Source organism: Triplophysa rosa, linkage group LG24, assembly GCF_024868665.1.
Source record: "Triplophysa rosa linkage group LG24, Trosa_1v2, whole genome shotgun sequence".
NCBI classification, from domain to species: domain Eukaryota; kingdom Metazoa; phylum Chordata; class Actinopteri; order Cypriniformes; family Nemacheilidae; genus Triplophysa; species Triplophysa rosa.
The window spans coordinates 10,907,940-10,921,322 of NC_079913.1; the positions used below are offsets into that span (position 1 = coordinate 10,907,940).

General features: G+C 42.0%; 2 protein-coding genes across 5 annotated transcripts in view; one reads left to right on the forward strand and one right to left on the reverse strand.

Annotated features, from left to right (window-relative positions):
- Nucleotides 1–8,727, reverse strand: part of kmt2e (lysine (K)-specific methyltransferase 2E) — a 30,947-nt gene extending 22,220 nt beyond the window's left edge. For 2 of the 4 annotated variants that reach the window (XM_057324185.1, XM_057324184.1), the window contains exon 1: nucleotides 7,837–8,726. The gene's annotated coding sequence lies outside the window, so the exon portion shown is untranslated. Of the gene's footprint in view, nucleotides 1–7,836 lie in introns of all 4 variants that reach the window. The other 2 variants (XM_057324183.1, XM_057324186.1) reach the window with 2 other exon arrangements.
- Nucleotides 8,728–11,819: 3,092 nt separating this feature from the next.
- ndufb2 (NADH:ubiquinone oxidoreductase subunit B2) lies at nucleotides 11,820–13,347 on the forward strand. The gene is made up of 4 exons (XM_057324195.1): nucleotides 11,820–12,024; nucleotides 12,507–12,651; nucleotides 12,987–13,078; nucleotides 13,217–13,347. Exons 1-3 carry the CDS (start codon nucleotides 11,939–11,941, stop codon nucleotides 13,059–13,061), a joined length of 306 nt encoding a protein of 101 aa, XP_057180178.1. The 5' UTR covers nucleotides 11,820–11,938; the 3' UTR covers nucleotides 13,062–13,078; nucleotides 13,217–13,347.
- Nucleotides 13,348–13,383: the final 36 nt, after the last annotated feature.

Below are 13,383 nucleotides of genomic sequence, written 5' to 3' on the forward strand. Positions count from 1 at the left end.
ACGCATTCAGCAGACGCCCCCCACCCCTAGAAATGTACAGAAGAGGTGTGGAAAATCCAGTACAGTAGAGCATTCCTGGCTAAATCTGAGTGTTCAGACCGCCTCTGACACGCCCATTTCCTTTCAAAGAGCCGCTGCCACTTAAAAGCAACACAGGCAGCGATGAAAAAAAGAGAAGAAAACGCTTTCATGCCCTACCCGGATTTCTTTCCCTCCCCTCTGCACTTCCTAAATAAACCCTTGACACTCGGGGGCGAGAGGGAGGGGTGGAGGAGTGCCAATGGGGAGTCGAGGGGGGAGGCTGCGGAATACAGACCCAATTAAATGTCCGTGTGAAAAGAGGGACCATTTAAAGACCCTGAGCAGCTTTAGAACACAATGGACAACAAAAAACAGATCTAATAAAAACATCGGAAAGCATCAAACGTCCTCCTTTTTCTCCCTCTAACGTCCTGTCCTTACACATATCCACTGGCTCCCAAATTATCCACCTATTTCTCTTGGGAATGGAGGTGAGGTACACATTTTGGCACAGAAACGGCCAACAGAATCCAACTACCCCCCTCCACCCTCTGCTTCTTTCTGTATGGACACAATGTTGTAAGGGAAGCTCCTCCTTCTGGCTGCTTGCTACAGCAGGCAGGGAAACCCACAGACTCATGTAGGAGTGTCAATGCATGTTTTTATCCCCATCTCTCGCTCTCTTTGCCTCATCCAATGTCTCGCAGAGTCATTTTCCTGGTCTGCGTTGGTTTTCTGCGGGGAGAGATCGAAATGCAGGACTGCTAGAGCTCTGTGCTCCGAACCCCAGCGATATTACTTCACACCATTCGCGCAGGCTGAGTCATCGCAGCCTACGCTCCACTGAGGCTTTACCCGGTGGCCACGTGCCTCCAAATGTACCAATGCATGCCGAGAGCTTTTCCTGACTGTCATTGATAAAGATGCATGAGGGACTAGATTGTATCACCTTGTCCGTGTCTCTCCTTGTATGACCAACATGGCATCAGAGAACAATTATGGCCACTGGCCAGCGCTAGGTGTTTGAAGAGAGCAAGAAAATTACTCTTAACTGCTATTATTTTTATTGCTCGTATTGAGGGTTTGAACAAACATGAACGATGCTTAGAACTGTGCAGCCTGTAAGAGACTTTGGGGCCTTGTTGCTTAGGTGCTTATTTATTGGCCTGTCATGAATACCACATACCGAGACACTTAAAAAAATACAGAGAACTACCAAGAAAGTATAAAAGCAACACCCTGGCAACCATTTACAACAGCCTAGCATTGTTGCATCAATTTTTTCCGCAGTGAGTCCTGACATCTTGCAATATAGTTTATTATTAATTATGGCAACCTATATCACAAGGAAAGGATGCAGGGGTATGGGCTGAAAACATGACACATTATCAAAAGTTTGAACTTCTAAGGTCTCCAGCTTTTTTGTTAAAGAGGTTTTCTTAACCTCTCAAACAAATGTTAATGTTCCTGCAAGTCCTGCCAAGCGGTTGGCCACAGCACTCCTCAAGCAAAGTCAAACAGGAGGCACTTGACATTCTTAAATAAGATAAGAGTGACTGACGACAAACAAAAAGACTGATCATTGATGCCTTCGTCTACGAACGTTTCAAGTTTTAGTACTTCTTGGAGTATTACTGCCCATCAATATGTGAATCAAGATGTGTGTGCATGGCAGAGCAAGGCCAAATCAGTCAGTCACAATAGTGCCAAGAGGCAAATAAACACCCTGGACCACTCTCTACTTTCCGACTTTATCACATCAAACCTACGTGATCGATTTCACGCCTGGCACGCTCCATTACGCCACAAAAACACACATTCACAGATGAGTAGGATACGATGCTGCACCCTTGCCTGGCTGGTCTATGGGACACCTGTCGTGTAGGCAGGACCCGTTGAGAGAGAGAGAGCGCTCGGTTACAGCCAGACGCACAAAAACAGGTTACCTGAGCCCGCCGATCCTCCCTGCACATCCTTCACGTGACCTTAAGGTATTAAAAGGCCTCCCGGTGGAACTAGCTTAGAAGTGCCACCATTCTCACTTAACCACACCTAAGTCGCAGCTCAAAAGTAGTAGTATAATGGGTCCTAAAAATAAAATGTGCCTTACAGTTAAGAGTTTATTATAGACACGTACAGAAACATGGAGAAATGCAATTTGTATATGGCAATGATCTGGATGGGTACGTTTGTGTTTATGGCATGCGTGCGCCCTGTGATCATAGATGCACCACCTGAGACTTATTCTTTGCCACCTGCCGCTCCCTCTCGCTCTCATTCTAACCTGTATCTCTCCCGGGACGTGTGTGGGTGGGGGGGGTACTTCACTTCTCCATCCCTATGTCAACACAGAGAGCAAACAGACACTTCCCATGGCCACACACAGAACAACTAAGAGTCTCCCATGTGCAGTGAGGCACACACTTCATTGCTCACAAGTGTGACATGACAACCTGACATAGAATGTCAGGCCGATGAACGCAGCTGATGCGGTTTATGTACACTGCGTGTCTGGTGTACAGTGAAATTGTATTTGTGCTGTTTAGACAGAAATTAAAGTGTAGATAACAGACGTGTACTGTGTGATGCATAAATAACGTAAGATAGGACTTCATTCAGCTGTCATATGCAAAATGGAAAGACTGTCCTTGCATCCACAGGGAGAGATTAAAAAAGACACTATAAGGAATGATAGCGTTAAACCTATTCACGTGTTCCATCACCGTGCATCCATCCAATCAGACAGCAGTTGGTTGTAACAACTTAAAACAAGCCAACTTTGTGAATCAGAATATATAACCATGATATATTCTTTTTGCACATTAGTGCTCTTTCCAGATAACTGGTGTTTAGTGTTATGGTCAGAGGTGCACGCTGCGTAGATGTATGTAGGATGATATATCCCCTTTATACAGCTGCACAGGCTTATTGTGATGCCAAACAACTATATGGCAGCGATTGGACATCCAGCTACAGGATACGCCTGTCAGAAAGCCACAGCCTGCTCTGTATATGGTCTGCTCCTCTCATTATCGGGATGCAAGCTGGGCCACAAACTGTTACAACGAGGAAGAGCTTTTTCTGCAGTTTCCATACAAACCGAAAATTACATTCGGTTAGCGAGCAGCACTGATCCAATGAATGCTGACAAAAAAAAACTGTTCAAGCCTTTGTTACCATCTAGCAGCTTAGCCAAACTGTCAGGTTTCACAGCAACATGGTGTCATAAGGGAAAAGGAGGCCGAAGCATGTGGTTGGCAAATGTCTCAGCCCATTATTTCAGCCATGGCTGCCAAAGCACTACAGACAGCCTGTCTTACAATTCGAGGCAGCCCGTCTCATAGCAAAGCTAAGGATGCAATTATATCATTTGCAACCAAATGAAATGCACAACTTTGGAAAAATAATAATAAAAATATAACTCTTTGGGTAGCTGACGATTCATACTTTGGAAAAACCTACTCAAACATGACCACGGTGCCAAAAAGTTATGAAAACAATTATTTGATTCACAAAGGAAATATGACGAAAACACAGACTGCAACATAAATTTCATATACTGCCTGAGTTGAGGCCTCACTTCGCCTCTCCAACTTGAAACTATTTATTTCCCAAGTTACATGGGTGGACCTCAGTGAACTTTCCACAGTCATGCATCAACCACGCTAGCATCTGGCAAAGCTAATGGATGCAACGCGTGCTGGAAGGGTATACTATCTTTGTCAATGTCAAAAGGGGGAAAAATCGAGTCGCAGCTGTTATCTCGCAGCTTGACCCTATAAACTTAACACACAACAATGTATGCACCACACGAAGAATAATGTCCGCCTTGTATCTTCGAACCAGACACATTTAGCCAGATAAAATGTGTATAGATACTAGCACAAAAATAAGGCATGATGGCTTGACCCTCAGCTGATCCGTGCCGAATAACAGAAGCCCTTGATGATGTGCTATCAGTTCTTGCATGAACAGTCACTCGCTCGCTTCCTGTCAAAGGATCAAGATTACCTTTTTGCAGCATCATCGTCTATTCATTACGCACTAGACCCCATGTTTACCCCCATCCAACCACCCTGATGAATAACCACATTCTTCTGGACCTGTAAACTCCCCGCTGTCCAGAAGGGAGGGAGCAGTAATCATGAGAGAAATATGACACAACCGTGTGGGTTGTGCTCTTTTCGATGCTGCAGTAAACTCAACTGCATCCTCAAATAAAATCAGGAATCTTACTGTAAACCCCAACCGCTTGCTGTCGAGTAGTTTACAAATGCAGAGACTGTGTGCGACTTTGAGAAACACATCATTTCCTGTTATTTATTTAGGTGAGGTAAACAAGATGACGGCTGTGCACTCGTACATTTCTCGTACAACACAAAGCCGGACTTCATAGTCATTCATTTTCCACTGAGGTAAACGGCTCACAAAAGAATGCAACTGTGCAAAGTGATCAGGAAGAGGACGGCTTTGTTCAACTTGACACAAGATAAAGTTAAACTAGAGAGGAACCAGATTAGTTGTTTCTAAATGAGTGAGTGTTACTATACCAACACCAAAACAATTGGCGGGTAATAAATATTCCATTGTTCTTTATAGAATACCCTTCATGTTTATTTTTTATGCAACTTTACCATGACGTCTTGCCAGTAAGTCCCCGGTTTATCACACTAGCAGCACTTTCATCTCGTTCCAGAGACTCGCGTTATATTTTAACCCATATAACGTTAAATATTAGGGATGCACCGAATCTAACATTCTTGGCCGAAGCCGAAGCCGAACATGATGTGAAACACTTGGCCGAAGGCCGAATAATACCGAACACCGAATATGGTTTTTGCATTTCTTCTATTTATTAAGCTATTTTTTCACTATTGCACAAACTGAATAGTCAAAATTTGCTTTTAAAAATTTGTCTTGCTTTTCAATAAAATACAATACAACTTAATATAAAATTGAGCAAAACAAAATACATTAAAACAAAAAATTTAATAGCCTATATTAATTAGGCCTATAACTGACTGGTAAAAGAATGTAATGTAAGTTACTCTGTACCCCTACAACAAAACACTTCATTAAAAAGTGTCATTCCACATTAGGCCTATAAACTAAAAATACGAATAAACTAAAACTGTTGGATTATTATAGGCTACGTTGCAAAATGATTGTAAGAAAAAAAAACATCGAACGCAAGCTATTCTGACTGATGCTGACTGACAACCATATCAGTTCACGTCTCTCCTGCAAACTCCGCCCACAGAAGCTGACTGTTCTCTGGTGCACTCGTGGCCGGGATGCACAGAACATACTTTGACAAGTTGTTTAGTACAGGGAACTGTGTGCGCGCGACCACTGTATGATGTCAAAGGATGTCGCGAGCGGCGGGGCTACTGTCAGACAGCCCGCTCCCGTCTGAAATAGCCACAAGTTACCGACCGGTAAAGACGCTTTCATTCGGAAATTTACTTCCGTGCGGCAAGTCCCGTGCTTTGTCTTTCTCTGACACCTTAAAATGCTCCACACACACACTGCCAAAATGTTTGCGGCATTAATAAAGCGCACGTCTCTCTCTCTCTCTCTCTCTCTGCGCTGGTTGCTAGTTGATCGTTTCTCGAGTCATGTTCGGTAAAATTATTCGGCCATTTCACATATTCGGCCGAATACCGAACATGCGTTTTTTGCTATTTTCGGCCGAATATATTCGGTGGCCGAACATTCGGTGCATCCCTATTAAATATAGCAACTGGGTAGGGGTGTGCTTTAAATCACAGCCACAGAACGAATCAAATATCACAGTTGTTTAATAAATCGCGTTGTATGAATGAGCCGAGACTTTTGTGAAGTGGATCAGATGGTGATTCGCATTCGTTTCTTTAATGGTTTCGCAACACTGCTGCAAACGTAACACAGGCACATAGTTCAGAGCGTTTGTTCAGTGAGAAGCAATGGACGCAGACTATAATCGTATTTGAGGCAACACAGCACTGTATTTTGTGGCGTGTTGTGCACTTGCCTGTGGGTGAGTGTGTTGGCGCTGCAGTGTGTGCGAGTTGATCTAGGGGTGTGGAGGCTTTCATGACCACAACATCAACTCATCCGCCATTTTCACAAAGCTTCAGAGAGGAAATGCTGCGCTCGAAGACACCCTGAAATTTGACGGAAAACGGCCAAGATAACAAGAAATCGACATGTTCGCACATACTTAAGTATTCACTAACGAAATGCGATTTTTCTATCCGGGGTTAGGTGTTCTCGACGTTTCTGCGTAGCTAGCAAATCTGACTGACGACAACTAGCCAGCCTCAAGTAACATGAAAATACAACAAGATTATCTGACAGGAAAGTGGGTTTTAACGGCTGTGTTTAGTATTTGAACTCCCACATAATCCGCTAGCGAGCGTATAAAGTCGAACTAATCGCGTTACGTCGAGTTATCCCACGACATTCAGACGAAGCGCTATTCAGTGAAGCTAACTGCTTAACGTTAGCCTGCTATGCTAATGCGCATCGATGTGAAAGACTCGAGCGTTTAATTCTCGCTCTAAAGCGCCCCAACAAACGTATACATCAACTTTCTAACTTCAGTTGTCAATCCTGTATATTTCTTGACGTAAAAACAATTCGAGTTATCTTGTTTTCTCTAAATGAGAGAACTGCGTAGCTCGCTGGTAAAGCAGCGAGGTTCTGGTCCAATTTGAGGAACAGCTAAAGCAGCTCTATCTAACATGAACCGAACCCCCTCCCCCATGCCTGCAGCATTCATTATCAACACACAACCACATAAAACACACGGTTTAGTGATCAGACAGCCACTAAATAAGCTCCACATTAATGTCCTCTGTTAAATTAACACTTTTAGTACCCGTCATAGCCACGATTAACCTAGTCCATATACAGCAGATAAAAATAACCTAAACAGTTTAAAGGGTCATAAATAATTATTAACATCAGTTTAGATTCTTTACAGTCTATATTTGCGTGCTGAATATTGGGAAAGAGTGGAGATTGCGAATAGTTAGCTGGAGTTGGAATGTGTAAACAAAAGCCCTGTTGTTAGTGTTGGTCAGACGCTCTGTCAGAGAGCACAACGGGCGATTTTAAACATTTTACGCCTCTCGTTTCCTAAAATGCATATAAAAGCCACGTGTAAATAGTCGTAAACGTATAAATCTGAACGGGTGTAGATAAACGATAGTTGTAACACGTCGTGGGAAGTGACCCCTGCTTCTCCAAAAATAAAATACCACAAGCTCTGCAGGTTTTGTTGCACATTCAAGCAGCCACATCCCAGGCTCTAAAGAGATGGTTAAAGTCTTGATATGTTTCTTTCTTAGTTGGCTAACTTGCTAGCATTTCTTCAGCGACTGCTGCTAAAGCTAGCAGCTTTACAACGCAAGAGAAACGACAACGAGTTTCCGCTACGTCCACCGCTGTTGTCTGCAGCCTTGTTTAGTGTTAACACCTTAAAACAGCGTTATAACTTAAGATCAGTGCTTTTGTTTAGCATTAAATGGTGGGTGTGAGCTAGCTAGCCACGTTAGCTGCTAAATTAAGTCATAACACACACGCACACCGCTGCAACAAACCAGATGGGATTCATACCTCGAAAGGTCGGCTAACTAATACACAACAACGCCGTATGTACATCTAATTTCAAATGAACTAATAAAGGCTCATTAAAGCCACAGTTTAAACATCCACATAAGGATAGGACTCTCGTCAGCGAGTCAGTTAGCCGAGCAGATGAACTGCTGGCATTAAACAAGCCTCTCTGAACAACAAACGAATAGCTTTAGGATTTCGACAGGTACTTACCGCTGATGTCCACTGTAATAACGGTGAATAAAAACACGGGGGACTCGGGTGAGACCCCGCCACCTGATCTACCACACAACCAAAACAATACTTCGCTCTCCACTGCGGATGTGTAACAAAGCTTTTCAAATCGCTACGAGCTGCACTACGGGGTGCTTTTATTTAGCCTCGCTCGCCCTGTTGTCTTTTAATCCAAACACATAGTTTTAATGTGTTTAAAGGCGATAAATGTGTTCCTATCTTTGCCGACAGTTGGAAACTAGATCCCTTCAATCCTGTCTCTTTTCCCTGTGCAAAAATGGCGGCCCTGGCAGAAGTGCCGTGACTCCGCCTCCCCCCACTCACCCCCGCCCGGGTCTCTGTCACTGCGCGCTCCGCCTCTACATTCCGCGGGGTTTCCCGGTGCAGAACCTCAGGGGCTCGGGCATGAGAGAGGGTTCATCCACGGCAAACGGGAGCGCGCATTCCTCTCATCATACAGTCCAAACATAGGAGTCTGCATCCCGCTTTGGAGAAGCCAGTCTTGGCCTAGTGAATTGAATACCAAAAGCGGGAGAAACTATGGACAAAATAATTCTTTGGGGATTAAGATTACTTGAGAAAGCCAAGATTTGACGGGGATTTTAAAACGTGTTTACATTTTCCTAATAAAATGTGAGTGGTGCTTTGTAATGCGAAATTAACTCTTGTACAGTTGCTACAGTGTTTTAGTTGATGTTACCACGTTGTTGGTTCTTATAATCTCTGACATTACAGTCCCGAAATAAATACTAATTTTAGTTGGTCTTGTCATTTGCCAAGCAAAAAATCTCAAAATCACTCGCTTAAAATAATATATAATCCATGCGTTCCATTCGGAAGTGATCATCCCTATGCCCTCCCTTCGAAGAGTAGCTCTTAATGTGTAAACTCTAAAGGGAAAAACGCAATTGTATCTCTTAATGTGTCCGTTTAAAATTCACTTGGAAAAAGTACGGAATAAAAACAACGTCATTTTCTCTTTAATTGGAGCGATATTTTGTGTTGTCCCCTTCCCGAAGGGCCCTTCGGAGGGCGATATATCCCGTTTGGTACGCAGCGACAGTCAACGCTATATAGTAGCACTCTAGTCATGTTTTATAGAAAAACGGATTCCTTTAACGTTCCCCATAGCAACCCTTGTAATTTTTAACCCAATTCTTATGAATAAAAACAATGGGAAATATGATATACTTTAAAATAACTATTACGTTACTATCTGCAGGTCTTCTATTTATAGGCAGCTGGACTGGCATTATCAGCCATAGGTGTTTCCTTTTAGGTAACAAATAGTTTAAATTTAAAGGGTTGCAAAAGGATGATACAGACTACACGAGTCTTTGCCTATTACAGTTGAATATGGAAAACAATAAATGGCTGCAAATCTGTTATGTAACCATTTATACAAGCACAGTGGGTTTTTCCTAAATTCCTTCCAAGGTGGGCGACATGACCAGAAGTATAAATATAAACATCTGGATAGACTCATAAAAGTGTAATAATTCCATTTGATTGAAAACAGATCCACTCTGTATGCTTGGTTCTGCGCTCAAAACGACTGTATTTTTGTCCCGCTGTTAACTCAGTTGAACGATTTAGTCTTTCAAATATATATTGATATATTTGGATAAAGGCAGTCAGAGTACATGTCATATGTTGTAATAAACTAATGTAACACTGTTGTTGAGCGGGTTTCGTTGCTCTTCGATCAGACGGCTTCACCCATGCTCCTCAACCTAGATACAAACACACACCCTCCCCCATACTGAATTGGATCTAAACTGCATCCTCCTGCGCACGCGCAGTATGTAATATAAAACTAACGCCTAGCAGCCGAAGACCTATGCAACGCAGAGTGTGGAGAAACACAGCAAGACAAAGCAGAAAACTGCGACGTGATGCGTCTATGACAGAACCTATACAGTCAAAAGGAAAACGAATCTCGAATTAACTAGTTCAGTCGAGCTGTTTTTTCGTACAGGATTGGTTACGCCATTCAAATCATCATCGAGTTTTAACTTTCAGGACGTTGGTGTTGTAAACGGATATTCAGACGAACTACATCTGAGCAATTTCGGAGCTAGGGTATTATTTTCATGTCGCTATCGTCTTGTCTTTCTGTAAAGCGATCAAAATGGCGATTTTTCACCGCTCTCTCCCCTCCCTGGCCTTCATGAATGAATGACATTGCCCTTGACCAATAATACTTTCATTGTCCAGTTTTCTCTGCTTTGATTGGCTGCCGATGACATCATTTGAATTCCACATGTGGGCGGGCACTGAGCTGCGAGGGGAGAGCGGCGCACCCGGAGATCCGACAATTTGTGGACGACAGTAGGCGCAATTAACTTTAAATCTCCGTAACCGCTCGTCATACTTAAAATCAGCGGATCTTTAATGGACGACATTTTAGAAGAACTATGTGTTACGGAGACGGCTGTTCAAATCATTCGTTTCGTTCGCATCGCGAAAAGCGCAAGAAGATGGCGTCGACGCACCTCGCTCGCAACACCGCACAAAGCGCACACTGGGCGGGGTCAGGTTCATGCCAGAAAAAAATCGTAGCCGAAAAAATGGACTGAGCTCCTTAAAAGTACGTCATCATCCGTGGGTTTTAAAATACATGCTGGCGAATGAAAACTTTAAATAGGCTTTTGTCGCTTCAGACATCGGAATATTGAAAAAATCTAACGAATGCATGGCGTTTAAAAAACACCTTATCTTAACCTTTGATACTTTTTGTCGGTTTAAAAGATCTAAAACACATTTTATTAATGTATCCGCTGGCATTATGATGATGTACACTTAATATAAACGACGCATAAAGCGTATGACGTCACTAGCTGCATATTTGGACCGCAACAAACGCCGAGGGAGGGCATTTCCTGTTTTGGTGATTTTGTGTGGCTCACTAAATCCGTGGTGTTTCGAGTCTGACGTCACCACGCAACCGTGTTTTTGGCAATTTTAACAATCATGTAGTTTAGATGGTTAGGGTAAAGGTTTCTTAAGACTGGATTTCTTAAAACCAACAAGCCACGCCTCGACGGATCTGACTCGAAACACCAAGGATTTAGTGAGAGCCGATTTGTGTATCGTGTGCAGGAAAACATGTCGTCCGAGGATTCGCATCGACATTGTGCTAATTTAGTGTCTTTTCTTTTAAGAAGTGAAATATATGCGACGTTGCGTTGTACTTCGATACAAAACCAATGCTTTGCACGAAACGCAGCTTGCCTACTGCATTGCTTGGGTTGATAAAGCCGCCATGTTGTCGATCCTGCTCTGCTCTGCTCTAGGGATGACGATTAGTAAATGGCGTAACTTTAGGGGAGCATATTGTAGTTGAGGCGTTTAGTGTGCAGTACGTGATATAACAGATTGATCCCACGTTGTAATTCAAACATGCATAAAATCAACGACTTGTTTTGCATCTTACATGAACTATGCACAAGAGGGACAAAAGTGATCAACTCCAGGCAAGCGCATGCTCAATGTGCCAAAACTCTGGACATCCCTCAAATTTGTGACACTCTTTAAGTGAAATGAAATGGTATATCAATGGTGATATAATGTATATTTGTATGTTCTGTATATTATTGTAACTCTAAAACCTGTTTGTTTACACTGGTTTTACCAAATAAAGAGCTATTACTTCCTTTTTGTGTGATGTATTGAGTCGTGCGTAACAGATATTGAAACACAAATCTGAAACTATCACTATTAACTATTATGAAACCATTTGTTTCTTGTTCTGTTCTTATGTTTTTGTATTATTTATGTGTGTGTGTTGCGTATGCAATGCATTCGTAGATATACATTCTGTATCTTTTTCTTATTAAATGTTTTTAACGAATTCACTTTGAGCTAATAGGTTTATCATTTAATGTCTCAACGGGTCTTTAGTACCCTCTAGCGAATAGACACTGTACAGCAATGTAACGGCTTTATTTATGTGGCCAATCACAGCGCTCGTTATTGGCAGGTCGTAGAAACAGGCGCTTGTAAAGGTGACATTTGGTTTTCTGGTCACCACGATCCATACAAAGTTATTAAAACTTAGAGTGGTGTGACACATACAAGCATGTCTTCTCTTAGGAGGACGGCGAGTGTCCTCCGAACCGGCCTGCAGCTTTTCAGACGTGGACCTCAGCAGATGACCGTCAGAAAGTGAGTGTTTATTATCGAGAGGCTAGCAAGCTAAGCTAGCTTTGACGTCTGTATTTTCTGTTTATACCCCAAAATACGATGGTTGTACATGAGTTGACTAGAGTTAACGAAATGGCATGCTTAAGTTACCATTACAATGAAATAAAAAAGCAAGTAATGTGATTGTATTAGAAGTTATTACAATGGTTAGTATTTATTAACATGGCTATACACACTATGCTAGCCTACCACTTAAAATAAATATATATTTTTGGTACTGCAGTCGATATAATCACGGTAGTATCATGTTTACCAATGTAGATACCTGTATTGTCTAATAATCAAGTGCATTTTTAATTGCATAAATAGCATAATATATAATGTCTTAATATAATCGTATAAAACAATTGTTTATAGGCTAGTATAGTACAGACGATTTTACATTATAAAACATTAAATTGTTGTTACCACTATTTGGTAATTGTTCTGTCTTGTATGTTCAGGGCAGGAGGAGGCCCTCATATTGAAGCTCAATACAGACAACCTCCCCAGATCACCAAGAACCAGAAGTTTCAGGCAGAGCTGCTCAGTGGTGCCATGTGGTTCTGGATCCTGTGGCACAGCTGGCATGACCCAGATGCCGTACTGGTAAGTTAAAAATGGTTCAGGAAATAAAATGTCAAATGCGATTATTAGAAATAATAGAAATTTAAGTAGATTGTGGCAGTCCAATTGACTAAATGTATTTGTAGGTCATTTGACACTGGAAATGTAAGATTAAGTTTTCACGTTGCATTCTGGAATACCTTATTCCAGAATGCGTGTTCTGTTTTACATTTTGGTTAATAGTTGGTTATCCAGGTGTTCAGTGAAATTTTGCATACTGCACACACTGTAGAAGTATGTAGTCAGAAGTATATGCCATTCTGAACAAAATTTTATTTTTATTGGATATTTCTGTTAAATTGTTGTGTCTCTCATAGGGTCATTTCCCCTGGCCAGACACGTCTGCATGGACAGATGAGGAGCTGGGAATCCCTCCTGATGACGAAGAATAGACTTACAGCAGACCAACGTACATCTCAATTTAATTACAGTTCATGTGATTTATAAACTGGCAGAATGACATGCATGTCTTCAGTGCATATTACTTACCAAAGGATGTATGCAAACTTTGAAACCAATGACCGATATCTCTTTCTTGCTTTTGCAGATGTGCACCAGATATACGCTCGCGAACCTGCACACTTTCTGTAAAGAAAACTGATTGTTCCTGTTATGTGTATGGACTTATTGTCAAGTCTAATTGTAACAGTTGCATATAAAATAAAATGATTGAACACATATTTGCAAGTGAATACGTAAATAGCCACACCAGTA

What these genes read in the sequence shown, in the direction of transcription:
- ndufb2 (XM_057324195.1), top strand. Translation starts at nt 11,939, where the DNA reads ATGTCTTCTCTTAGGAGGACGGCGAGTGTCCTCCGAACCGGCCTGCAG. An exon ending in CAGCAGATGACCGTCAGAAA is followed by an intron (nt 12,025 to 12,506) that starts GTGAGTGTTTAT and finishes TTGTATGTTCAG; the next exon opens with GGCAGGAGGAGGCCCTCATA. An exon ending in ATGACCCAGATGCCGTACTG is followed by an intron (nt 12,652 to 12,986) that starts GTAAGTTAAAAA and finishes TGTCTCTCATAG; the next exon opens with GGTCATTTCCCCTGGCCAGA.